This window comes from Panulirus ornatus, chromosome 11 (genome assembly GCF_036320965.1).
Source record: "Panulirus ornatus isolate Po-2019 chromosome 11, ASM3632096v1, whole genome shotgun sequence".
Classification (NCBI taxonomy): domain Eukaryota; kingdom Metazoa; phylum Arthropoda; class Malacostraca; order Decapoda; family Palinuridae; genus Panulirus; species Panulirus ornatus.
In genome coordinates, this window is record NC_092234.1 from 7,361,204 (window position 1) to 7,388,224 (window position 27,021).

The 27,021-nt window shown below is 36.7% G+C and overlaps 1 protein-coding gene across 1 annotated transcript in view; it reads right to left on the reverse strand.

The window, feature by feature from the left end:
- Window positions 1–27,021, reverse strand: part of Rbcn-3A (rabconnectin-3 alpha) — a 105,830-nt gene that overhangs the window by 15,620 nt on the left and 63,189 nt on the right. Inside the window, exons 48-56 of the mRNA XM_071666188.1 lie at window positions 26,724–26,834; window positions 25,620–25,749; window positions 19,750–19,948; window positions 17,531–17,670; window positions 16,410–16,609; window positions 13,632–13,756; window positions 11,255–11,337; window positions 10,572–10,663; window positions 3,692–3,784 (exon numbers count right to left, since the gene is read on the reverse strand). Coding sequence (XP_071522289.1) covers window positions 3,692–3,784; window positions 10,572–10,663; window positions 11,255–11,337; window positions 13,632–13,756; window positions 16,410–16,609; window positions 17,531–17,670; window positions 19,750–19,948; window positions 25,620–25,749; window positions 26,724–26,834 — 1,173 coding nt within the window. The remainder of the gene's footprint in view (window positions 1–3,691; window positions 3,785–10,571; window positions 10,664–11,254; window positions 11,338–13,631; window positions 13,757–16,409; window positions 16,610–17,530; window positions 17,671–19,749; window positions 19,949–25,619; window positions 25,750–26,723; window positions 26,835–27,021) is intronic.

Sequence of the window (27,021 nt, forward strand, 5' to 3'; positions counted from 1 at the left end):
GTGGGCTATGGATAGAGTTGTGCGCAGGAGGATGGATGTGCTGGAAATGAGATGTTTGAGGACAATGTGTGGTGTGAGGTGGTTTGATCGAGTGAGTAACGTAAGGGTAAGAGAGATGTGTGGAAATAAAAAGAGCGTGGTTGAGAGAGCAGAAGAGGGTGTTTTGAAGTGGTTTGGGCACATGGAGAGGATGAGTGAGGAAAGATTGACCAAGAGGATATATGTGTCGGAGGTGGAGGGAGCAAGGAGAAGAGGGAGACCAAATTGGAGGTGGAAAGATGGAGTGAAAAAGATTTTGTGTGATCGGGGCCTGAACATGCAGGAGGGTGAAAGGAGGGCAAGGAATAGAGTGAATTGGAGCGATGTGGTATACCGGGGTTGACGTGCTGTCAGTGGATTGAATCAAGGCATGTGAAGCGTCTGGGGTAAACCATGGAAAGCTGTGTAGGTATGTATATTTGCGTGTGTGGACGTATGTATATACATGTGTATGGGGGGGGGTTGGGCCATTTCTTTCGTCTGTTTCCTTGCGCTACCTCGCAAACGCGGGAGACAGCGACAAAGTATAAAAAAAAAAAAAAAAAAAAAAAAAAAAAAAAAAAAATATATATATATATATATATATATATATATATATATATATATATATATATATATATATATATATTGGCGTGCTGTCAATGGATTGAACCAGGGCATGTGAAGCATCTGGGGTAAACCATGGAAAGTTTTGTGGGGCCTGGATGTGGAGAGGGAGCTGTGGTTTCGGTGCATTATACATGACAGCTGGAGACTGAGTGTGAACGAATGTGGCCTTTGTTGTCTTTTCAGGCTTAAAGCTGAAGAAGTATCCTTAATTTCCTAATTCTTACAGTGGTCAGGTCAAAGGGATTTTCTGGACCTTGTTGTGTAATCAAAGCAGTAAAAATATACCTACAAGGTCTGGTTATAGCCAGCCCTTGTAGGTATATATCTATAGCTGTCTTATAACACCTAAACTACTGTTATGTTAAGCCAGCCACCTCCCAGCTGTTGAAATATCTACATGTGATTAAACTCATGGCACACAGATGAGGTCACAAACTGATTATAACATATCGGTGTTCTTCTCTTCATCACATCATGGAAGAAAAACTCAGAATAAGTATCTGTAGAAAGCTTCTGACACTGATAGTTAGAGAAGTTTGCTTATAAGGTACACCTATCATCCACTATGAGGGTTATATCTATTGTATTCATCTACTCCAAAGTGAAGTAACTTATAAGTAACAGAGCAGTAACTGGATAGAGGCTAGAGACTAGAAGGCAAGCAAAATTCTTTCTAGTAAAGAAGCTCTTCAGACAAAGGACATTTAAATCTAGATAGACATCTTGTATGAGATGAGACTGGATTATGACAGTGGTCAAGGAGACAGACATCAGGAAGAATGCAGTGATAGTAACATGAATGATGCAACTCCCTGTTCTCTTTCTGTGGTGACAGTGGTGCTAATGGTGATGACAAGAAGAGCCAAGATGCCATCTCCCCTTACAGTGAGCAAAAGAACCTGTTCCAGTGATTTTCAAGATACTGAAACATGCTTATGTTCACTAACATTTTCTGAGAAATCTTGCAATAATCTACTACACATATTTGATCAAGAAAAAGAAAAAGCCTTTAAAATATCATCTTTTATATTCTTTTGGGAGTGGAGGAGAGAGCAAGAATCATAAAACAATTTTTTTTTCAAAAAGTTTCACTGTCATGTTTGAGGGCATGACCAACATTACATTCATAGCTTACCAATAATTGGCATTACATGATGCTATGAAATACTTTAATCAAAAACCCATGGGATCCTATTCTTACAACATTAATCATGTCTACTTCTCAATTAAGAAACTTCAGCTATGATTTATTTGCACTCCTTTAGATGGCCATCACATACATTCTAAATTGCATGGTAGAAGTTTAGGAAACCTCTGAATGAAGTCACACGGAGCTCCATTTTTGTGGTAAAAATATGTTACAAAATATTGAGAAAGCAATACAAGGTACGTACGGGATGAGTTTTGTATTTTCAGATTGGTCTATTTATTTTACATAGAAAAATAAGAATGATCTATGTATGTATCACTAAGGTACAACACCTCATACATAGTTTTTTTTTATCATATCTAAAGAGTCAGTCACAGAAGCAAACTAAAATGGTACAAGCATTATCAAAAGAAACACTTCAATGACAATAAGCTAAAAAATTTTAAGATGCTGCAAAATATATCAAAGTAACTTAATTCTAAACCATTCTCATTCACTATTTGGAGAACTGAAATATTAGTCAATTCAAAAGGAATCAGTTTCCAAAATTTAATCTTGTCACTTCAAATTTCAAAAGTAAAAAGCAAAATGCCAGAAAATATCTGCTTTGAGTAAAGGATACCAACCAAATTTCATACTTCATTCCCTGTTCTCTATTTCACATTCACATATGAATTAGGTCAGTATGCAAAAACAAAACATCTATCAGTATTCTTTAAAAATTAAGATTTCAACATAAAAAAGATGGAATATTCACTGATCATAAGGTACACTAATATCACTTGACATTTAACACACAAAACAGGAGTGCTACAGATGATCAACAGTATTGCATATCAACTGTTCATTAACTGATTCCTTCACCACACAAGATTAACTTTGATAAATAAATGTCAGATCCCTTTTATGGAGATATATCTACAATGCAAAACTGAGGTGCACATTTCATCCTTGATGATCTGGGCATGTATGATTCCCACTGTAAGTTGGTTAGATATCATGAAAGTGGGCCCAATGGTAAAGAAAAAGAAATACAAAAAAACTTTGTAATATTTTTTGACGCTGACAGAGATATCTAGGTAGAATTCTGACAGGCAATCACTGTTTATAAAGTCATATCCAACTTCATATCCATCAATCAGTACAGTGCTTGGTGTAAAAACTGACTGCCAGTTGCTAGACAATATCAATTGTATAAGACAAACTGAAAATAACGAAATCCAAGGGAATAGTGAGCCATGTTTATATGGCAACTGCTTTGTTATCAAACTCTGGCAAGTCCAAAAATTTCCATTCCTTTAGCATTATAATATCAATTCCTTAGCCATCTCTAAGTTCAAATGAATAATTCAACTTTCATGTTCTGGCACCTTACTCATATCCAAATATAGAAATGTGAATGATTTTATCACTTTAGCACATGAAAGATATGAATAAACATCAAATAAAATGAAAACACATAAAACTACAGAGAAGATTCACTTCAAAGTAGCTTTCGAGTTAATGAGCCCATGGTTGTCTAATGACTTCTGAAGGCACTACTACCACATTATCATGCTTCATCCTGGGCCAACTTGAGTTCTACAGAATTTACTGTATCAATCTCACATTTCAGTTTAGGTTCAGTTATATGCTTAGGAAAACTTTTCTCATCACTTCAGCAAAACTTTTTCTACCACACAACATTCATTACGTTGTCTCATTCAATAAAGATATGAAACGAAGTGTTTCATTCTTGAATTATCCCTGATTAGGAGTGACAGTGTATACTGAGGAATTCACTTCTCTTAAGCAATACTATTACCATCTGTAATAAACTATCAACAAATACAAACAAACACTACAGTCATAGGGAATAAAGTCTGTTATGAAAGGTAAAAGGGCATTCCTCACCGGCTTCAGGTAATGACGACTGCGTTCCCATACGAAGCGACAGAAACGAGGGTTGTTGGAGCCAGGGAAACTAACCCCTTTAAACTCCTTCAACTGAGCCGCATTAACAAGACAACACAACACAGTATATAAATAAAATTAAAGTGTTCTGTACTGATGAAGAAACTAGGCTCATGAACTCAGTAACACCTACGACAATGTAAGACACATTCAGTTAAAAGATTAAAGGAAGAACTAAAAATCTCAACAGGTCTTACCAAAATGACATGAAACTATCGGCTGTTAAAGATTATCATAATTTCTACCATGGCCTGTACCAGGTAATTTAGTAACTGAATTATACTCTATAATGGGACAATCTGATAATCATAATAATGATGAATACACAATGTAAAACAGTGTCAAAAAACTGAAAGACCAGAATAAATCGTTATATCTTTTACATCTGCACTGTGCATCTTTATTAGCTTTTGATCATTTACAAACACAGGGATGTTAGCAGCTATCCAATTAGCAATCTGAGATGGCAACATGCTCAGCTTGTAATTTTCATTGAAAATAATAACAGGAGAAAGAGGGGAAAAAATAAAACAGGATCTCAAGAACAGTTTCACTTTGCAAATTCACAATGAATTTGGATAAATAGTTTTTAAAAATTCAATAGCTAAGAGATGATAGATAATGACAGACAGAGGGACGACAGGAAAGGTCACATCTTAGTTAATTAAGCCAAAAAACAAATAAGTAAATAAAATCTGTTTAAACTTTGTACTACTTCAATATTCTAAAATCAATAGTTACATTAAATGTTCTGTAACTGTGCCAGCCACTTTAACAATCTGTGATGGCATCAAATGTAAATATACCAGCCACTTCAACCTATCAATGAAAGACATTCAGTAAAAAATTCAGGACAACTGAGTAGCATGCTCTGCATAAACCAATGCATGGAATCCGTTCTAACCTTGCCTCAGTTTTGGTTCTTTAATGAGATGCAAATAGAAACCTTAATATCTGCAACAATTATGAAATGCTCCTGTTACCCTATTACTATCTATTTATCTCTATCCATATTCCTTTTGGTATAAGATAGCTGAAGTAAAACCACCTCCACATAAGATGAGCTCTATAAATTTCAACAGGTTCCTTTATTTACATGCCTTTCTCACTCTTCTACTCCTTAACTCTTTTTCTCCATTTTAACTCCCAAATTCTTTTACACCTATTTCTACTAATTTCACACAAAGGCACTCTCACCCATTCCCTCCACATATCCATGTACCCAAAGTGTTTCCTATTTCACCATCTTCACAGTATCCTAATTCACAATTCTCTTGCAAATTTCCTCATTTTTCAATCTTTAGAAAAAATCCAGAACAAGCACTATATCTTATTCTACAGTTACAAACCTGTTTCAATGCTATAAACTACACTACAGAAGAATGTTAAGTAAACTATTATGCATTACATCAGTTCACACTGAATCTGAAAAATATATCTTGTTTGCATATATGGTAAGAACTTTTGTCTTTAAAATAACATTTAATGGATATGATCAGTTTGTAATATATCTAGCACCGATAGATGCTTAGTTTTTACCATAAGAAATAAGCGTTTAATGTAACACTGGTATAATCTATTATGGTAGGAAAGAGCCGCATCCTATATTTCTATCATACTTAAAATGTAACACAGTTATTGCTGGATTAAAGGATACATTATTAACACTTCCAAAATCTTTAGTCACTTTCACAATACTGAAACTGAGCACTTTTTGACAGAGAGAGGGACAGATCTAACCACAAGGAACAACACACTAAGCAAGAGGGAAGTCAGAAACAATAAGAAAAAATACTCCTGTTACTAACAGACAATATCCCTGGGGATAGGGGAGAAAGAATACTTCCCACGTATTCCCTGCGTGTCGTAGAAGGCGACTAAAAGGGAAGGGAGCGGGGGGCTGGAAATCCTCCACTCTCATTTTTTTATTTTAATTTTCCAAAAGAAGGAACAGAGAAGGGGGCCAGGTGAGGGTATTCCCTCAAAGGCCCAGTCCTCTGTTCTTAACGCCACCTCGCTATCGCGGGAAATGGCGAATAGTATGAAAAAAAAAAAAAACAAACTAACAGACAAGTGGACAAATGTTAAGTGAATAAGCAATGAATACAGAAATCATTACAAAGAATTTATATGACAGAAATGACAAGTTAAAAGAGTGGGGAACATGTGTAAAACTTCCCACCTATCAGCACAAATAGGAAATGAAATTCACGCAAACAATGGGAGTATACAGACTTATCACTTGCCTTGCAAGGGTAATCTTTTTATACTTGGTGGTGAGAGATGTACTTTAGAGAGGCTAGATTTATCCTTGCATATATCAGTGGGCATGATATGAAAAATATTAAATGTTATTGTTAGTTTTAACTCAAGCTGTATCATGCAGTTAAAAGTTGGTCCAACTTGCTTTGCTTTAGATATGCACACATTATTCTTGAGACTATGTTGAATTGGGAAATAGATATTCTGCATTACAATAGCACAAGATCAATTCATGTCTAATATTAGATGATAATCCATGTGGGATAATGCATGAAAATTAAACTTACTGCCTACATGACAGTAATAACAAAAATGAGCACTGCATACCTCATTAAAAGTGGTTTTTAATATCTAATGCGCACAAAAGCACTCAGAGGTTACACAAGTTGTTCAATGTTATTTTTTCACATTCTAGAGGCTTTGCATGCAGAAATATTATGATAATTAAGGCAACCACAGTAGATATGCATGAAACATCAAAGAAAGCATCCTTCCGATATCTTTATTCACTGTTGTGAATATGCCAAGATCCTTTAATGATTAACTGTAACTCTTTTCTTGAACACACTGTTAAATGTCAAAGAGTATAAGTCAAATCAAGCTGTATCAGAATCTGTTCTAGAAGTAAAAAAATATCTATCAATGACAATGTTCATCAAAATAATTTTTGTATATGAGGGCAGACAGATGATCAAGCCAAAGTTTTTCCTAAAATGAAGCTAATATTACACCATCACACTTTCATATCCACACATGATTCACAAGCCTACATATTCTCTCTTGGATTTGCTACATTCAGCCATTATGGATCTCTTCGAAAACATCAAAATTCAAAAGTATATCACCATTACAACCCCTGCTTTAACTTTTCTGGCACTCACTTCTCAATCCTGTCTTTCTTCACAGCTTCCTATCAACTTAAATGAAATTCAGCATTAACTTCCTTTCTTTATCCTGCTAGCAAATGTGTAGAGAGAGAGAGAACATATCAGTTCATGTCTTACGCCATCTACAGTATGTGGAGTGGCTACATCTCACTTATGACTTAGTAATTCCTGAATAATAACTTCAAATCTAAGGATAATTCAAGCATACCAAGGCTAACTGCTTACACAAAACTGACTTCTTGAGTGCAGCATTACTCCTACACCATAGTGTCCAAGAAAATTTCACTTTTATACTCCTATACCTTAGTGGCCGACACAAAAAATCAATTTTTACCCTTACACCATAGTGCCCTAAATAAAATTTTGCTATTAATCAGAAATCAGTTCTAATTATAATATCACTATTCATCATCATTGCTTTCACCATAACTAAAAGAATGGCAAGTGCAGCAGTTGCTGCAATCTTGATTTACAAAAAAAAAAGGAAAAAGAAAAAGAGGAAAAAAAGAGAGTTGTTTCAGTAAGTAAATGTACAGAGGGGGGATGTAAATATAGGGACAGAGACAGGAGTAAAACAGATGTTAAATAATTACATAAAGAAATATAACACACCAATTTCTGAAGTGCAAGTAAAACTGAGCATGTATGCAATGCCACCTAGTGGTCTACCATACAGGCAGCTCCACACTATTTTAAATACTACCATCTGTTCTCTCCTGTTTATCCTTTCCTGTCACTTTCACTTTCCTCTCTACCCTTCTACTTCCTTCTCAAGCATAATTTGTGGGGCAACTTGAAGTCTTTTCAGATATTTTCATTCTAAATGTAAGCACATGGCAATTCCTTACGAGAGCTGATAACCATCTAACATTCTTCAGTTTATGTCTTGTGTAATAAGTCATTCATATATGAAGGAGTGGAGATGGTCAGTAACCAATATGTCTGAGAAATCTTATGCGTGCATTAACCTGTTCCGAATGCAGGGAAATGTAACATAATATTTGATGATACGGGCAGGGGGATATCATTACTTAAATGTACTGTATTTTCTAAAGCTCGGTCATCTCTACATAACAAAGTATCTTGTGTACTGCAATATGCTTGCTTTGACATCAAGTTTTGATGTAATGCAGCACTGATAATTAATTTTGATCTTCATTTAGTCTAATATTTAGCCATTCCACTGACAAATAAAAAAATTTACGTATTCATTATGGAAAAGGTTCCTACCATTGATTTCTAATAAGAACTTGTAAAAAGTACCATCAGTTCTTAAAAAATAAAAATTCAAGTAATCAGACCTTTAGGCAAACTAGGAAAAATCAATAAAACAGATGTAACTACTCTAGGATAATACTGATGCTGTAAACTAAATGCAATACTGGATCAGCAAAGTCATTGGAATTGAAGCTTGTGAGTATTTCATAAAGAAAAGCAGCTGGTGTGGCACAAAAAGCAAATTGTGGTGCTGAGAAACAACTTTATGTGATGACATTTATGAAAAGTTGGTGAAAGCTGTGAGGTGCAAACATACAAATTATAAGAATACTCACTATAGCAGCTCAACAGAAAATTATCCTATATCTTTTCTTTACACAAACAAGAAGCAAGAAATCCACATGGCAAAACTATACCCCCATATAATGAAACTAATACAGTGATCAACAAAAAATCTAAGCTTGCCCTGCATTTCATAAACAATAATATTTACCATTTATCCAAACATCAGCTTATCTTTCATTAAAGAGATACCATAGTAATCTTCAATGAGAAATTCTTTTACACTGTAACAGCTTTTATCCATAAGAAAACACCAGTAATTCATCAAGCTATAATTTCATATTTCAGTGTCTAAGCATAAACTTCATTAGAGTTACTACAATAAAAATTTTAAGTTTTGAAGGATAAACTAATTCTCTGCCACAGGCAAAGCACTATAAACATTGAGAAAATCCTTGCTGGTGAAAGGTTCTTGCTTGGAAGGGTCAAAACACCAAAGATCTAATGAGGTTCCACACAGACCAGACTCATTAAGAATCACAAAGATTCCCCCAGGGCAGACACCCTTTGACTCAGTACCCTGCTGAATTAAAGGTACATTAGTAGAAACATGGGAACCTTAGGCCAGGGGGTCTTTCTTCACTTCTACAGCTGACACAGTTATAAGATGATTTTATCTGGTCTCAGTTCACCAGCAACAGTAAACATCCTGCATCATGAAGACTAAGGCTTTGCTGAGTTTCATAAGCAATTTCTTTGGAATGACATCTCTAACCCATTCTCCTCATAGTGTTTCTCAAGTGTTGGGTTGTGACCCTATATGGGATAATGAGTGGACTTCCAAAGGGTATGAGAGATTGTCTGTACTGAGCAAACATTTTTTTTTTTTGCTTTGGAATACTAAAAGTTTCTGACCAGTTCATATATCATTTACGTTTTGAACTAAAGAAAGATGACCTACACCAAGGAAAATCTAAAGAAAGGGACTCCAGACTGTCCAACATTTGACAAAGCATCCTTCATTCACCTCAGCACACTGGATGCAAATGATTAAGAATACATGTGGTAATATGCACTTAATCAAACCTGTTTAAAGCTTAGCCTGTGATATGCCAGCATGCTGGTTTACTGTAATGCCTATGATGTGTCATGAGACAACCAAACATTTTGGCAACAATGTTTTAAATTCACAACAGATGTATGATTCCATATCTTATCCAATGATGTCACTAGCAAGCTAACAATGCAGCTGAAAAAATATCAAGCATCACAGTTACCCATAAATCATCAAAGACAGTGTAACCGAGTCATGAGCACAGGAGCCAGAATTACAGAGGGCCTATTCTTGTCAATCTTATAAAAGAAAAAATTTCTCTTGTATTTGAGTAATAGTCTTAACTCTGTCCATGTAACTGATAAGCAAATACATAAATAATGCATTTAATTTATAAAATGTGGTTTTCCTTCCATCCATGATCATGAACTTCCTATAGTTTCATTTACATATGCATCTTTCTTCATCTTTTTTCATACATATTTGCCCTTTTTATATATCTATTTATTTATCATACTTAATTGCCGTGACCTCACTGACGCGGGAAACAGCAATTAAGTATAATAAATAAATATATAAAAAATATGCACATGTAAATGATAGTATGGGATGTTCATGATCATGGATGGAAGGAAAACCACAGTGTAATGTATTGTGGTGTGTATTAAGAAACCATACTAAGGAAAACCCAAAATCATCATATACTTATATAAATAAAAACCATCTATGCTGCCTGACAGGGCTCTCCCCTGTCAACTTAAAGAAAATCAGAACAGTTTTCATATCTCCTGCTTTTATTAAATGGAAACCTGAGAGGTAAGGATTAGCTACTCTATGGACTTGACATTATAAAAAGATCAGCTATGTATACCTTAGTGGATAATGCCGATTCAAACCCAATAAACTACAGGATGAAAGGAAATTCACATGACTGAGGGCAGAATACTACCTTGAGACAGAGGAATCATGAAACCACTGGGGATAATCTCTACGAAGATGATGATTACTGAAATTCAATTCAGGAAATGCATAAGAATGCAAAATGAATCTAAGAACAAGTGAGGACTAAAATATCTTTACTGTTAAACTAAATTGTAAAAAGTCATATAAGCCTTACCACATTGGTGCCCCTTCCTGTTTGTCCCATTGATGGTCCACCCATGGCTGAGAAGTTGATGCTCGAGGAAGATGACAAGTTCCCGTCAATGGCTGCACAATACAGTAAATCTAATTACAATCTGCGTGTACAATACAAGTCAGGTTTATTATTCAGTAACAATTTTTCTACAGTGATAATTAGATAAAGCAATTGCATTATTTTTTTTTTCTAAATTCTGTATGCATAAGCACCAACAAACTTGCACACATACACCACACACACAAGCCCATGTAGTGTAGTGGTTAACACTATAACCAACTTGTCTAATGGGCCCAGATCTGAATCCTGAACAAGGCAGCTGGTTCATGGCCAACCAAGCTGTTCACTCCTCTCTTGGAGCTGGTTGATGAATGGGTACCTGGTAAGCAGGGAGGTGTATGTGTGTGTATATGTAAGGCTTGATCATGACAATAAAGTTAAGATATGAAATAATGTGAGTCTTCATTTCTTTCCCTGATTATTGGAAGGCAAAGTGAAGGTGGTAAACAGAACTAGCACTACAGTGCAATCAAGTTCCCTGCTCTGGCCCAGGTCACTGCTTTTTCTTTCAGTCTTAAACACACATGAAAGACAAGTTAGGATGCAAATAATAACATAAATAAACTTCTCCAAAGACTCCCTCAAAGATACAAAAGACTTACCTCCCTTGCTAGGGTCTAAAACATTTTTATCCAGAGGAGTCTGCACCACCAAGAAGTTTGACGATGGCACAGTGTCTGGTTCCCTGAAATATTCATAAGCCTGTATTGAAAGTATCTCACACCTTTCATATCATCCATTCTGTTTCAAATAATACAAATGTTCCTGAACTCTACACTATCTACAGCAACTTTCATGGAGTAAAGCAGGCAAGCAGTCTTTGGGAGTCTGCGTGGAACCCAACATAAGGTCTCTGGAACAGACAAAAATGGGTTTTGCTTTCTACAAAAAACTAGTTTTTTAGCCTATATAGAGCAAGTCAAGGATAAAGTCCAAACATCATCTTATATTCTAGAGTTAGCAGTGATATTTTGAATTATCCCTTAAGTATGGTTTGTTAATGTAAATGTCTGGGTTTTTAAGTTCATTATATACTGCTAACATCCCTGAGTAGTAAGCACACACCACCAAAATCTGTGTGAGGATGCTCTTCTCTTTTTGAGCTTAGTATTACTAACCAGCATTAGCCAAGATGTCAGAGCCTTTTCAGACCATGTTCCATACTGTTCAACAAAATGTTCATCAAGCATTGTTTTTAACTCAGAGCGAGTCATGCCTCATGCTAAAAGTACCAAATTGCTGCACACTAAGGCGACATCCCAACAGGGTGGCAAAAGTTTGGTTTCATCCCTCATTAATTAAATCCAACATGCTGGCTCAAGTGCTAGCACATACTCTTACTGATGCATGCAGAGTGGTAAGGCCTTTCAATGAACAGCATGAACCATCCTAAATGCCTGCTAATGGGGACGGGGCAGTACTGTCATAGATGAAAAGATAAAAGTCTGCATTCATATAATCATTCATATAATCAATCAACCCATCTGTGAAGTATGTGGGAAGAGTTTTACAATTGTGAGGCCCCACCTTTTGAGCTTTTTTTACTGTAAGGTAGCTTTTTAAACATCTGTACACATGTATTTATGATTTCATCACTATATTTATTCCAACCATCAAAAACCCTAACACCAAAACAATATTTCTTCATGTATTTTCTAACAAGCTTCTCACCAAGCTCCTTTTTATAACCTCTAGTTAGTCTGCCTTTGCATTACAGGAAGATCTGCTCACTGTTTATATCATTCAACTGATTCAAAATGCCAAGGCTGTAATCATATCACCCCTTATTCTTCTTTTCTCTAAGGTGGGTTTCAGGTGATTGGTAGACACTATACATGACAGCTGGATGCTACAGAATCATCTGCAGAAGACTGGCGAATCAACTTTGTTTCTTTAGCTTCCCAGCAGCCACAGAAACTGCTGCTCTGTACCAGCAGCTGGGAAAAGGGGCTGTTCCACAATGCACAACTTGGGAAAGCTCTGCTCTAATGCTTGTCCATCTCAGAAAATCACTGCTGGCTTAGTGCCATGGTTACTGTATAAATGTTCTATTTTTTTTGCATTTGTCTTTGTGTGCCCTATGGGTGAGCATATGCATATTTTCATATGCTTTAAGAATGTGGAGGCAGTGTTCCTAAGCCCTCCCTATGCCTATTACATTTCTTCCAGCAAAATGCTCATTAGTCTTATCATGCCTGGTCTGTAGCCACAAATCAAACCCATTTCACACACTTTGTTCACCTATCCCAGAGACTACCCTATGCCAGTGCTCTGAATTTCTTTCTTACATAGCGCTTAAACAATCTTGATAATGAATTATGCAAGTGTCAGAGGGCTTACTTGGTCAATTTCCTCCTTGTGTTCTCTTATTCTGCCACCACAAATCATGCCATTTGTGCTCCCACAGACAACCTGCTATCCAGATGTTTTCTATTTCTCTATTTTACAATAACAAACCTACAATAGTGTAAGAGATTCTGCAGCCCTTTAGTGTTACCCTCCATATATCTATTGGGTCCTTAAGTTATGAGCTATATATCTGAGATGAATTCCATTCCTAACTTCATGTGGTGGATAATGTGCATACAGGCATACATCCTCAACTTATCTTCCTATAATTATAGGAACAAAGGCATTTACATTGCTCAGGTGCTTCTTAATCATTTACTTTATAAATTGCCCCCATACTTAGGTGCTTTTTGAACATTCACATGGCATACTGAGGTGACTCACCCAACTGCATCTGAAATCATTCATTGATCAGAATCTCTACCTATCTATGTCTCTAATGCCCAATCCCTTCAGGGACTCCCATTTAGGGGGTCGCCACAGAAAATGAGTCTCCACTTATCCATGTCCTTACATGCCTCCCTCACATAAAGAAACCTTTGAATATTATGGTAAGATGGGGACTCTATTAAACTAAAGAATATAAGCTTATGATACAAAACCATAAATATCTCAAGATAAAAAACTCACTTGTTTAAGGCCAAGACATCTAATTCACATTCATTGGTAAGCCATCCAGGATGATCCAATAGTAAAGACACATCCAGTTCTTGTACCTCACGCACAGTTGCTATAGCCATCAAACCAGCATTCACCTTGAAAAGAAACATATCTTTTTATGACTTCAAAGATCTTCTCCAGCTTCAATTATAATTACTATAACAAAAGTTACACCTTTTAGAAACTGAAATACAAGGAGGGGAGGGTCTCCAGCTCCCCATACATTGATATGTATATGTATGTATATGTGTGTGTATGGGTATTTGTGTATATATACATGTATCCGAGTGGATGGGCCATTTTTCGTGTTTCCTGGTGCTACCTCGCAGGAAACAGCAATCAAGTATAATAAATGAATAAAAACAATAAAATTTACAAATCAGCCAAAAGAGCATGAATGTCCATAATGGCACAAAATATAAAGTGTTCATAATTGCTTGTCACATGTAAGGATTAAACACTTCCATCTGGATAACTGAAAAGAAACTGCATTTAACAGTTCATTCCTACCTATTGCAAGTAGTAGATGGGCAGCCATCAACTACTGGAAGTATATTACCAGTACAGTAAAAACCTGCCTGGATTTGTATGTAGCATTTATGGATCTGGAGAAGGCATATGATAGAGTTGATAGAGATGCTCTGTGGAAGGTATTAAGAATATATGGTGTGGGAGGCAAGTTGTTAGAAGCAGTGAAAAGTTTTTATCGAGGATGTAAGGCGTGTGTACGTGTAGGAAGAGAGGAAAGTGATTGGTTCTCAGTGAATGTAGGATTGCGGCAGGGGTGTGTGATGTCTCCATGGTTGTTTAATTTGTTTATGGATGGGGTTGTTAGGGAGGTAAATGCAAGAGTCTTGGAAAGAGGGGCAAGTATGAAGTCTGTTGGGGATGAGAGAGCTTGGGAAGTGAGTCAGTTGTTGTTCGCTGATGATACAGCGCTGGTGGCGGATTCATGTGAGAAACTGCAGAAGCTGGTGACTGAGTTTGGTAAAGTGTGTGGAAGAAGAAAGTTAAGAGTAAATGTGAATAAGAGCAAGGTTATTAGGTACAGTAGGGTTGAGGGTCAAGTCAATTGGGAGGTGAGTTTGAATGGAGAAAAACTGGAGGAAGTGAAGTGTTTTAGATATCTGGGAGTGGATCTGTCAGCGGATGGAACCATGGAAGCGGAAGTGGATCATAGGGTGGGGGAGGGAGCGAAAATTTTGGGAGCCTTGAAAAATGTGTGGAAGTCGAGAACATTATCCCGGAAAGCAAAAATGGGTATGTTTGAAGGAATAGTAGTTCCAACAATGTTGTATGGTTGCGAGGCGTGGGCTATGGATAGAGTTGTGCGCAGGAGGATGGATGTGCTGGAAATGAGATGTTTGAGGACAATGTGTGGTGTGAGGTGGTTTGATCGAGTAAGTAACGTAAGGGTAAGAGAGATGTGTGGAAATAAAAAGAGCGTGGTTGAGAGAGCAGAAGAGGGTGTTTTGAAATGGTTTGGGCACATGGAGAGAATGAGTGAGGAAAGATTGACCAAGAGGATATATGTGTCGGAGGTGAAGGGAACGAGGAGAAGAGGGAGACCAAATTGGAGGTGGAAAGATGGAGTGAAAAGGATTTTGTGTGATCGGGGCCTGAACATGCAGGAGGGTGAAAGGAGGGCAAGGAATAGAGTGAATTGGAGCGATGTGGTATACAGGGGTTGACGTGCTGTCAGTGGATTGAATCAGGGCATGTGGAGCGTCCGGGGTGGGCCGTGGAGGGCTGTGTGGGTATGTATATTTGCGTGTGTGGACGTGTGTATGTACATGTGTATGGGGGGGGTTGGGCCATTTCTTTCGTCTGTTTCCTTGCGCTACCTCGCAAACGCGGGAGACAGCGACAAAGTATAAAAAAAAAAAAAAAAAAAAAAAAAAAAAAAAAAAAAGATTTTGGGAGGATCAGCAGGGGCTATCAAGCTTCACTTCTTTGGTCCAGGTAACTGGCTTTTATTTCTGTCTTACCCATAAATGGGCTTCTGGCTTTATGTTCACAAACATACATTCTCACCACTCACACATAACTGACAACAAGTAACTCACAAAACTCATTCATTATTCCTCTATATTCTCCAGTGGTACGTGTTAAGTACCAAACCTCGTCATAACTGATTGTAAGTAAGTAACCTTCCTGTTGGCTCCTGACAAAGCAGCATAGAAAAGTCTTTATATTAACTACCTGACTTAAACTGGTACAATGCAGTACAGAGGTGGAACTGTGTGTGTGTGTGTGTGTGTGTGTGTGTGTGTGTGTGTGTGTGTGTGTGTGTAACATGTCCCCTTTTTGTATAACAGGAATTACAGTCATAAACATATCCTCTTTCTCTTTGAAACTGTTATCCTGAGGTCAGAGTGAGGTGAAGCATGAGCTGGGTAGCAAGCAGCTACTGCACACAACCATAAGATTCTGTCCGTACAGCAAACACTTTCTTGACATATACCCTTAACACATCTTCATTCTCTAATGACATATTTTTCTAAATCCAAATAAATCGTCTAAGATACTTATCTATGTTGTTCTCCTATGAATTTATATCCATACAAATGGAACAAAAATATTCAAATACATGAACTCCTGAAATGAAGTTATTAAATACAATACCACCAAAAAATAATTCCTAATTACTAGGAATTGTTGCAATCATTTGCCCACATCAAGGCATACTTCTTTTCAAGGAAGGAAGCAAGAAAAATCTGTGTTGTAAGCAATCATTCTTTGATATACCTTATTGATGCAGTAAGCAGTAACAGAGTCCTGTTCCTTGTGGATAATGCGTACTGGCTCTAAAGACTGCACTGCCGTTTCTGAAGGCGGACCACCGTGTTCTGAAGGCTCATGCTGGTTTTCAGCACCCATCTCAGACCCTCCTTCACCTGTTCCAGAACCATCAGCTGCATCTCCTACTTCACTCATAGTGTCATCACCTTGAGAAACGAGACGAAAACTAATTATCAAACATACACATACACGGGCATATACATATACACACATGTACATATTCATACTTGCTTGCCATCATCCATTCCTGGCGTTACCCTACCCCACAGAAAACAGCATTGCTACCCCCTGCTTCTGTGAGGTAGTACCAGGAAAACACAAAATAAAGCCACATTCGCACACACTCAGTCTCTAGCTGTCATGTGTAATGCACCAAAACCACAGCTCCCTATCGACTTCTAGGCCCCACAGACCTTTCCATGGTTTACCCTAGACATTTCATATGCCCTAGTTCAGTCCACTGACAGCATGTCGACCCTAGTATACCACATTGTTTCAATTCACTCTATTCCTTGCACACCTCTCACCCTCCTAATCACTCAAGATCATTTTCACTCCATCCTTCCACCTTCAATGTGGTTTCCTACTTCTCCTTGTTCCCTCCACCTCTGACACATATATCCTCTTTGTCAATCATTCCTCACTCATTCTCTCCATATGTCCAAACCATTTCAACATAAATGAGATGGCCTCAATTGGGGTATTCAGTTGCTGGTGCTGACACAGCTACTATAGAAAACAAAAAGATAGGCAATATAACAAAAAGAGAAGTATATCAAGGAGGAGTGAAGTGGAGATTAAGAAGAGTTAAAGCAAATTACAAAAGCATGAATCAGTTAATGGATGGTTGCATCAATTTATGGATGGTTGTTGTACATTAGGGAGGTGCAACAAAACTTCAGAGATGAAAGTTATCAGTACTAAGTCAAGAAAATTAAGGACAGGATGTAATTTGTACAAAACTAAAAAAAGGATTGTAATACAGGGACAGATAACTAATATTTAGAAAATGAGGGAAAAGTTAGTTATAACCTCCGCTGGTAACTTAAACAACTTGGATCACATACCATGGTCAGAATACTGGGCTGGTTCAGGTGCAGGTCTCTTGCGACCAAAGATGTATCTTACAAAAACATCCTGAACATCTTCCTGTCTCACAAGGTAGTTCCACAGGCGATCCACAGGTTTCACTCCTCTTTTGTTACGTCTGTAGTAATATAAGAAATCAAATTTCAATTAGACTTAGGAACAAAGCAACTCATGGAAAGTAGATATTACACTATGAGAAATTATACCCACAAAAATTTCAAATATCTAAAGAGTTACAAATTCAGATATCTGCCGTTATGGGAGATATCTATCTTTACATCTCTTCCCAAGACTAGACTTGCTATTCAATCAGCAGCAGCTGTAAGCTATATAGGCCTGATTTATTTCAATATGGCTCAAGGGAAATCTAACAAGCATACTTACCCTTAATGTGTATAGCATATGGGAAACATGCATTCTTATGACAAACTTGTGGGTGTAACATCAAAACACTGATGCTTTATATATTCATATTCTCCTTTCATTTTCTCATACATCATTTCTTATACACTAATACATCAAAAGCTTACTTCAAGCACACACTCTTATGAACTTCTAAGGATATTCATGCTGACCTGAATTCAAGAATTATATTTCAATGAATCCTTCTTAGGACTAATGAACTGCTTCTCTCTTTCCTTTGACTTAATTTAATTTCAATCTAATTTTTTCAGTATGTGAACACTGTTAAACACATCAATCATATCAGGACAAGTCACAGTCTGGTAAGCTATCTGTATAATGTTTATATCATGATATCTGATCAATTTTCCTAACCAGAAATGAGCAAATCTCAAAGTAAAATCTACAGAAGAGGGAAAAACACCAAAATGCAAAATGAACAAAATATGAATAGTTCTGAAGCCTGAATGTGAGATTTGATATGACTGGCTGTTTCAGAATAAACTGATGAGTAAGTGTGCAGAACTAAAGACATTCCACAAGATATAACAGTGTATTAGAAAAAAATCCTCTGTATAATTTATGTATTATAACTGCTTAGAAGACATTAATCTTCAGCCTCTGAACAAGATTTCCAGTTTCTTTAGTCAAACTTAATTATATTTTTGTAAATGACAAATTCTAAGATAGACAGAACCAAGCAGTATTCACTATGCAGCCCATGGGCCCTACGCAACTCCTAAAAGTCTCCCCTGTAACCAAGAAGAAAGACAAAGAAAAAACAATAATCAAATTTGAGAGAATGTTAATGATAATAATTTGTAAGTATATGGAAAAATGAACTGATTACAAAACTACGGTATATAAATTTTAGCAATTCAATGCAAATCTTGAGACATATATATAGAAAACATTAGCTATGCATATTTCAAAAGGCTTATATATAATTTGTAAAAAGTTTTCACAGCTTACTTGAAATTTCCTGCTGCTCCAAACAGCCCTCACCATTTCTCTAGCAAATACCAATCAATCAATCATCATGGTGATGCCAAGTATGTTCAAAGTGTTAAATGGTGGATGGAGTGAAACATCAAAGGAGATGAGGAAGTGCAGTTTTAAAAAAAAAAATGGTAAGATTTCATTTTTGGCATTAAACTTAAATTGGCTATACCTTCCCATTGAGAAATTCTATTCAAATTAGGGTTTATGAAAGAAGGTTATGCTGTGATGCAATGCAGCACACGAAAGAAAGTAAGCAGAATTTTAGGAAGTTAAATAAACTAGTGCCATGTTATGACTGTATAAGTGCATTATGTTATTTGTAAAAGAAAGACTCTTCTTACTCTTGGCATATAAAATAATTATCAAATGCATCACTTGATTACTGTGTATGGATAATGGAGCAGAACAGATTCCTTGTCTCCCAACATAATTCTTAATCCATTATGATATATGCATACCTACTTGTCAAAATAGCTACAGAAAAATTTTTCTTACAAAGAACCAAGGGAAAAAGGCAGCCATAATTTCTCTCAATTACCTCTCTGAATTCAGTTATAGAGAAAAACTTAAGAAGACAGGACAAACAAAGGTATTTGTTTTAGGTGGCATTGGCCACATAAGTAATAAATCCTTTTTTTTCAAAGAAAAGTATGAATGCCTCATCATTGATGAAGTTATAAGCAAACAATTCTTACTTTGAGATTATTCATCACTTTTCCCGTTCAAAACTATAAATACTTAAGAAGGATAAAACAATTTTTGTATGGTGGTACAAAAAGAAATATATACTCACGCAAATGGAGTATTATGAGTTTCCAACAGTCCTCGGTATTTAAGAATGGCAGGTCCAACAACCTGAGTCTCAGCAAAACAACCAGGAATGTATTCTGGTGGAGGACCCTTCTTGCTTTCAATGTGCGTTACCAATGCAGCCAACCACTGGTCCAAAGTTCGCAAAATGGAATGCAGCAAAGGACTTTGCATTGGAAGTTCTGTGTGGATCATTAGGTTTAACAGGGGATCATCAGTACACAACTGAGATTTAATATATTCTTTTACCTGTTCCCATACATCTATTTCAATTCAAGATACAATGTGCGAGAAACTGTCTAAAAATATTTCAAGGAAAATTCAATGGCAGCTTAATGGACAATTAATAATCCTAAAGCATATAAATTCAATGATAATTATTTATGATAACATAAAAATGTAACAACATGAATGAAAGAACTGAATGTTATGAATATTCCTTGATATACAGTACTGTAATGGAATTAATGTTGGCAAGAAGTGCAGTCTAAACTATTTGTGCAATTTTGCAATTAGGCATATTTAATTGAATACAAGCAAATAGCCGGCAATATCTAAACTTCTATCCCTTATTAATACACCAAGCAATAACTTATCCTAACCATATCTTGAATTACAGCCCTTAAAATTCTTTAAAATGTATGCTGACCATAACACTGCAAATATTAGTAATGTTTAATTAACTATGAATAGCCTACAAATTATATGTACTATGTTAAAAGATGTATGCCATGTTGGTTTATGTATGTATGTATGCATGTGCTAGTTTATCGCCATCCCAAAGCCAAGCAAAGCCAAGCATAGCAAAGAAAATCTAAAGATTCTAAACAGAAAATTTCGAAGTAAATTCACAGATCACATATAAGCATTTCAAGTACAGTCTTAGCAGATAGAAAGAAAAAAATAGAGTTTTGAAGATGAAATATTCTCTCTGTGGGGCAGCTTACTGCAAGCTGTGAGAGAATCTCCATGATCTCTGAGGGTTAGAGACCTCTATCCCCTTACCTTCCAGTAAGGTCAACCATCTCCCCCTTTACAAACCACCCTTTCAATGGCAGTGCCTCTCGGTATTTAGGGAAGAAATGCAAGTAAATGGCATGCAGATGGTGCTATGCTGACATATTAGAAATGGAAGTACATGATGGAATGAGGAAGTTAAATTACTAATGAAATCAAAAAGGGAGATGCATGAACTTTATATGCATAGAAAGTATTAGGTGACTGGGAAGAGCATGAGAAAAAATGGAGGTCAAGAGAAAGATACACAAGCTGAAAAATAGGGCAATGAGAGATAGAAGAAATATTGATGTACTTTAAACAGAATACAAACATGTTTGGGAAGGAAGTAAATAATGAGAATAATAGAACACTTTTTGGGAGTAAGCCTGAAATTCAATCAAACAGCAAAAGGAATAATCTATTAATGAACAGGGTGGTGAGGGAGGTTTAATGCAAGGATCAGTGCAGTATGCTGAAGGCACAGGGTCATAGAAGGTACAGCAGTTGCTGTTTCTGGATAACATGATTCTAGAGGCAGACTCCAGAGAAACGTCCAGAAGCTAGTGATGGAGTTTGCAATAGTGTGTATCGGGAAAAAAAAAGTGAAAACTGACACAAACAAAAATAAGGTACTGAAGTATGACAAGATGGTTTGAATGTACCTTTAAACATGGAGGACCTGGAAGATGTGGACCTCCAATAAATCTAAAATGGGTATGGCATTCAATGGAACTATGAGGTTAAAGTGAATCACAACGTGCAGGAGGGGGTTAAGCTTGGGTGCATTAAGGAGTAAGCGGAAGAGAAGGTTAGTTTCAGTTTGGGAAAAGATAGGTATGTTTTAAGATACAGTAGTTGCCAGAGTTGGATGGATATGAGTCTTGGGTCCTGAATGCAAAGGTAAGGAAAAAGAGGGAATGTACTGGAAATAAAATGCCTGAAAATGATGTATGGTATGAGGCAGCTTGTTAATGTAAATATGATACTGTCAGAGAGGGATATGGTAGTGAGCAACTAGGGTGTTCTGAAATATTTTGGGCAAAAAAAGATGATTGAAGAGACAATACTGAAAAAAAAAAATTGTGCTGGTAGAAAGGGGGTGGGGGAAATCAATGAGATGGAAGGATGGAGTAATGGAGGATCTGGGGTACCAAGGCCAGAACATTGAGAAGAGTAAGAGGTGTGTGTGTGTGTGTGTGTGTGTGTTAGATGGAAACAACTGGAGCATTATGGTACAAGGAAGTCATCATGCTCTTAACGAATAAGTCGAAGTAAACTCCTGGGTAGTATTTGAACTTGCCTGTGGACAGTAGTATCTGGTTTTGATACATTATACTATACATGATGGCTAAGATCAGATTGCAGATGTCTATAGTACATCTCATTGCTCTTCAGTTTCAATTCATCTGACCATATCTCTCTTTTAACTTTCTTTCTCTCCTCATTGCTACTGATCCCTACCCATGTAATACTGGTAACCCTCTCACTAGAGGTTTCAAAGAACCATCCATGATAATGTTTTACATTCTGACTATGGATTTTTATTTACTAGTTCATGTTACCAATGAAAAGTTTATCTCTCTGTAGTTACATTACCACAGTTGTATACCCTTTTTAGTCTTATTTCTTCTCTGATCCTCTTCTGATATTCTCACTAATGATGTAGATACATTCAAGCTTGATATCTTTTACTTATGTTACTTTATCTTTATGATCTAATACTGATACCACAGAAGCCCATCTGACTCTAGTGCTTAGACAAGGCGATGCATTAAATTTTTTATATTGGTCTCTCCACAATTTTGTATCCATTTGAAATGATGTACATTAATCCAAATCTATATCTCTGCTATCAAAATTCCCCATCATTAGAACTATATTACCTCAGTACAGTGTATATCTTACTGCCCTTGGATCATCTTCAAAGACCTTATTTTCTCATTAAATGACTGTCTGGCTCATGACAAGTCTTTGGAGGACTGTAAATCACACAACTTTTCCCCATTCTACTTTTCCCAATCATGCAATTCTTAAAAGTACCATCCACCAGAATTTTCTTGAAACTAAGTCTTTTCTCAATAAATGGGCTAGTTCCTCTTCTTCTATGTCTCTTCTTTCTTTCCTTGCTATTATACAACTCATGAAAAAAGTTTGGTGATATTTCACTTCTAGTAAGTCTCCTCTCAACAACAATACTACCTGATATAGTTTTACCTATTTTGTCTTTAAAGTTCTAGCACTTTCTCAATTCTTACTAATCCAGCATCACATCACATTACTTTCATGCCTACCCTAGCTTTATTTACTGTATCTATCCTCAATGTGCTGGTGATGGGATGATCTGCTCTTTAGTCTCCTATGACGTTCCCAGATCTTTTCTTTACTCCTTCCTCACTCTTCCTTTCAAATTTTCTTTAAGCATCAGCTGCAACTTTTGATCCTGTTTCTCTAGTAGTGCCATTAATGTCTCTACCCTTAAGGTTCAAAATTCCCTTCATCCATCTTCTTTACAGATGATCTGGTGAAAATACCATCTTTCTTTTCTAACTTGTTCCATTTCTTTGCACCAGCCAACTATCCAATATAGTGTAGTGTTTGTGGAGGCTCCTACCTAATGTTCCTAATGACTACTACTACTCACTAATGTTTCTACCTAATACTCCAGCCTATATGTTCCAGCTTATTACTGCTATCTACTGCTGCTACCAATTGCCAATAGGCAGGGATAGCACATAGTGCTCACCGCAGGAAAATCTAGAATTATGAAGAATGAGCTGTGTCACTTAAGTGTTGTCAAGTAATTGTATAACAAGGAAAGACTGTATGTTTCTGGACAGAAATCCAGCAGTCCACCTGTGGGTGAGGCAGAAACAAAAGACAGCTACCTGGGTCAGAGGAGTGCAACTTGACAACCATTGAAGTTGCTGGCTTACTATGCAACTGTGAGTAACCCTCCTGATACCCAGGCTGGTAGTACTAGGAATATGTCTTCCTGGTCGTTGGCTGCCTACAAACTACTATCTACTACAAAACAAGCAATAAAAAGAATCTTTAGTAAAAAATACTTGGCTTCTCTCATCAGCCAGATCATCTGAATCACTTATAGACTACTCTGCTCTCATTACATGTTAATCTGCCACAAGGGATTGGTACTTCTACAAATTATTATGTCAAGAGTTCCTTATGGTATCTCTTCCCTCCATTTCACTGTACTATGGGCATGCTGAATGTGTTGTTGCTCTGCTTCCTCTTCTTCACTGAAAAAGCTGGTCCTGGTGATCATGACCCTCTTAAAGATGTGTAAATGTCATAGTAGGGCTGTGAGCATTGTGTGAACTAGCAGTATTGCTGAAAGCACTAATTGAGGTTTGAGCACTGTGTAATAATCTAGAGGCATTGTGGTTAGCAGTGCATGAACTAATGTAATAAGTATTTGAACATTAAATGCATCACTGGTAGTTTTGAACAGGGCAATTCACACTAAGCTGCAAGCAATGTAATAAGTCACTGCTATGCTGTAAGTATTATGTGAGACTAGTAGTGTGAGAGCTGTGTAGATTATCTTATAGAATACCCGAAATGTAGGAGCATAATTACCAGCTACCTCAGCTGCTTAACAGTGTGCTTTTTTATCTAAAGTAAGTGATAAGCTAAATATCTTTGTAGACTTTACATTAACAAAGGAAATGTTTAGCATTAAGTTATTGCAGACTTAACTGCTCATGCATTTGGAGTCTAAGGCTAGGCATCATATTGAAAAGATGCATTACCACAAGGAGGTACTTTATCATGAATTTAAACAAAAATGCAAGTCTATGAGCTAAAAGTCTTGATTAAATCATTCAACTAACCGTACAAAAAAAAAAAAAGAAAAGAAAAAAGAAAAAACGAAAGGTTAAGTGAACTCTTCAAGAAAGAAATGTGTGGTGCACTTACTTTTGTGCATATTACTGAAATATGAATCTGGATCAAACAGTTGTCTCATACAATGCAAGAGGCTGTGGAAGATTCTTGAAAGAGGAATAAAGGAATAGGAAAAGAAAATCTGAGGGAGTTACAGAATTCATAAAGTATTAGATGAATGAGTATTATGAGTCATGCTGTTCTGGATATGTGCAATGAGTGTTCAAGAATCCTAAAAAACAATGCAGGTAAGTAATATAAGGAGGTGGGGCATAAGAAAGAACAGATGAAGTGAAAAACAGGAGATAGGGTATATGAACATGAAACAAATACATATACAGGAACATGTGCTTAATATGGCAATGAAGGATTTTCAGTAAAGTGAAAGATATCACAAAACTCTGACAATTGCAATCCAAAACACAAACAAAAAAGATTAACACAAAATGAAGAAAAAATTGTCAGGATAATATATTCTAGAGATAGCTATGCAGATACAGATGAGGGCAGCTTATCAAAGAGTGAATGAGAAGATCAGGAGCAGTACAAACAAGAAAGTCCACAGCAAAGATGGGAGAAAAGAAAAGAAGTACTTATATGACTTAAGTGCCATGACCTTGATATTTGGAGCAAAGATGCATATATCTTGCAATCAGTCACTATAGCAAAGGTCATACAGCAATCCATACATAACAAGAGAAGGCTGAAAATGGCTTCTAAAAGCTTAGTGCAACTTACACAAGTGCATGCAAGTGAAAATAATGAACAACAGGGTGACTAACAAAGAAAAGATTAAGCAATACTCACATGCTAATCAAGGGATATAATTCATTTCAAAGTGATACAGCTATGGATGAGTTATGCTGTCTGTACTACTCAAGCAGATATGCAAGCTGATGCACATTAAATGGGATTGGCGAGAGCATGTGTGTGTACCTTTTTTCCCCTTACCAAGAAACTCCACCCCAGCAACCTCTAGAAACCGTAACACCACCATCTTAGCTGCACGCACTGTGGCCAATCTCAGCAGACACCAGGAGTATGAGTCTGGATCACTGTGTTCTGTATTTTCAGCCATTACCTGGTGAGAAAATAAATTCTGTAAATAGCAACTAATTTTTCTTAAAAGTGGAAAGATGCCTGAACATATGCAAAGCAGTCATGTCTAGTCAAGGTAATTGTACTCTTACTCTACCATCCTCATCATCCACGTACAGTATCCATTACTCCCTAATACTGTCCAATATCTAGTCAATCATAATCCTTAAACACAAGAGCAATTACAATTAAGTTACTTAATTCCTGGTGGGGTCACAATAAGCTTGTGACCCAAATATCAACTACCAAATAAAGCAGTTGATATAAACAAGCCAGATTTCTATTTCTAGGTAGTAGCTGGTAGGCATCCAACAACCAAGGAGGTACATTGCCATTACTACCAGCCTGAGTATCAGGAGGTTTAGTGACTGCTGCATATTGGTACAACACTTCAGGTTGTCGAGGTGCACTATTCTTACCTAGGTAGCTGTAGCTGTCTTTTCTTTCTGCCTCAACCACATGTGGACTATTGGCATTCTGTCCACAAACAAACGATTTCTCCTTGTCATACACAGCACTTAACAACACTTTAAATCACACAGCTCATTCTTTTTAACTCTAGATTTTCTTGCAGTGAGCTTTATGGGATATCTCTGCCTTTTGGCAAAAAGGGAGGAGCTATAGACAGAAGTAGTGGGTAAGAACATTTACAGCAGGAGCGTTAGGTAGAAATATTAGGAGGAAGAAGCAGGTAGGAACATTAGGCAGGCGGAATTATGAAGTAGGAGTCGGTAGGAACATTAGGCAAGAGCCTCTGCAAACACTATGCTAGAGTTGCCCTCTCCTATTGGCCTTTTAAGGGTGAGGCACTGGAGTTCACTAGTTCTGGAGACTCTACTGCCATGACAACTCTTTTGAGGGAGATCTAATGGGGAACAGGCATCAGAGATATAGATAGATAGATAAATAGATTATCAAATACATATCATTATCTACACATATGCTGAAAATACTAACTTTGGGCTCTTTAAACACATCTTCATCCTCTTCCTCGTACTCTAGACCTTCATCATCATCACTAGCGGATGAATCATAATCAATGTTTTCTTGTTCTGATGGAAGCACTGGCTGCAAAGGATAAAACGATAAGAAATATGAATAAAAATATAGTAAGTTCAATTACTTTTGCACAAGGCAGCCGGAAAAACATTGCTATGACATCTGCAAACATCCATTGTCAGTCAACTGTTATCTGGAAATTATTCTACCTTATGAAAGTAATTCTCAAGTGACTAGCACTTACACTCAGTGAATG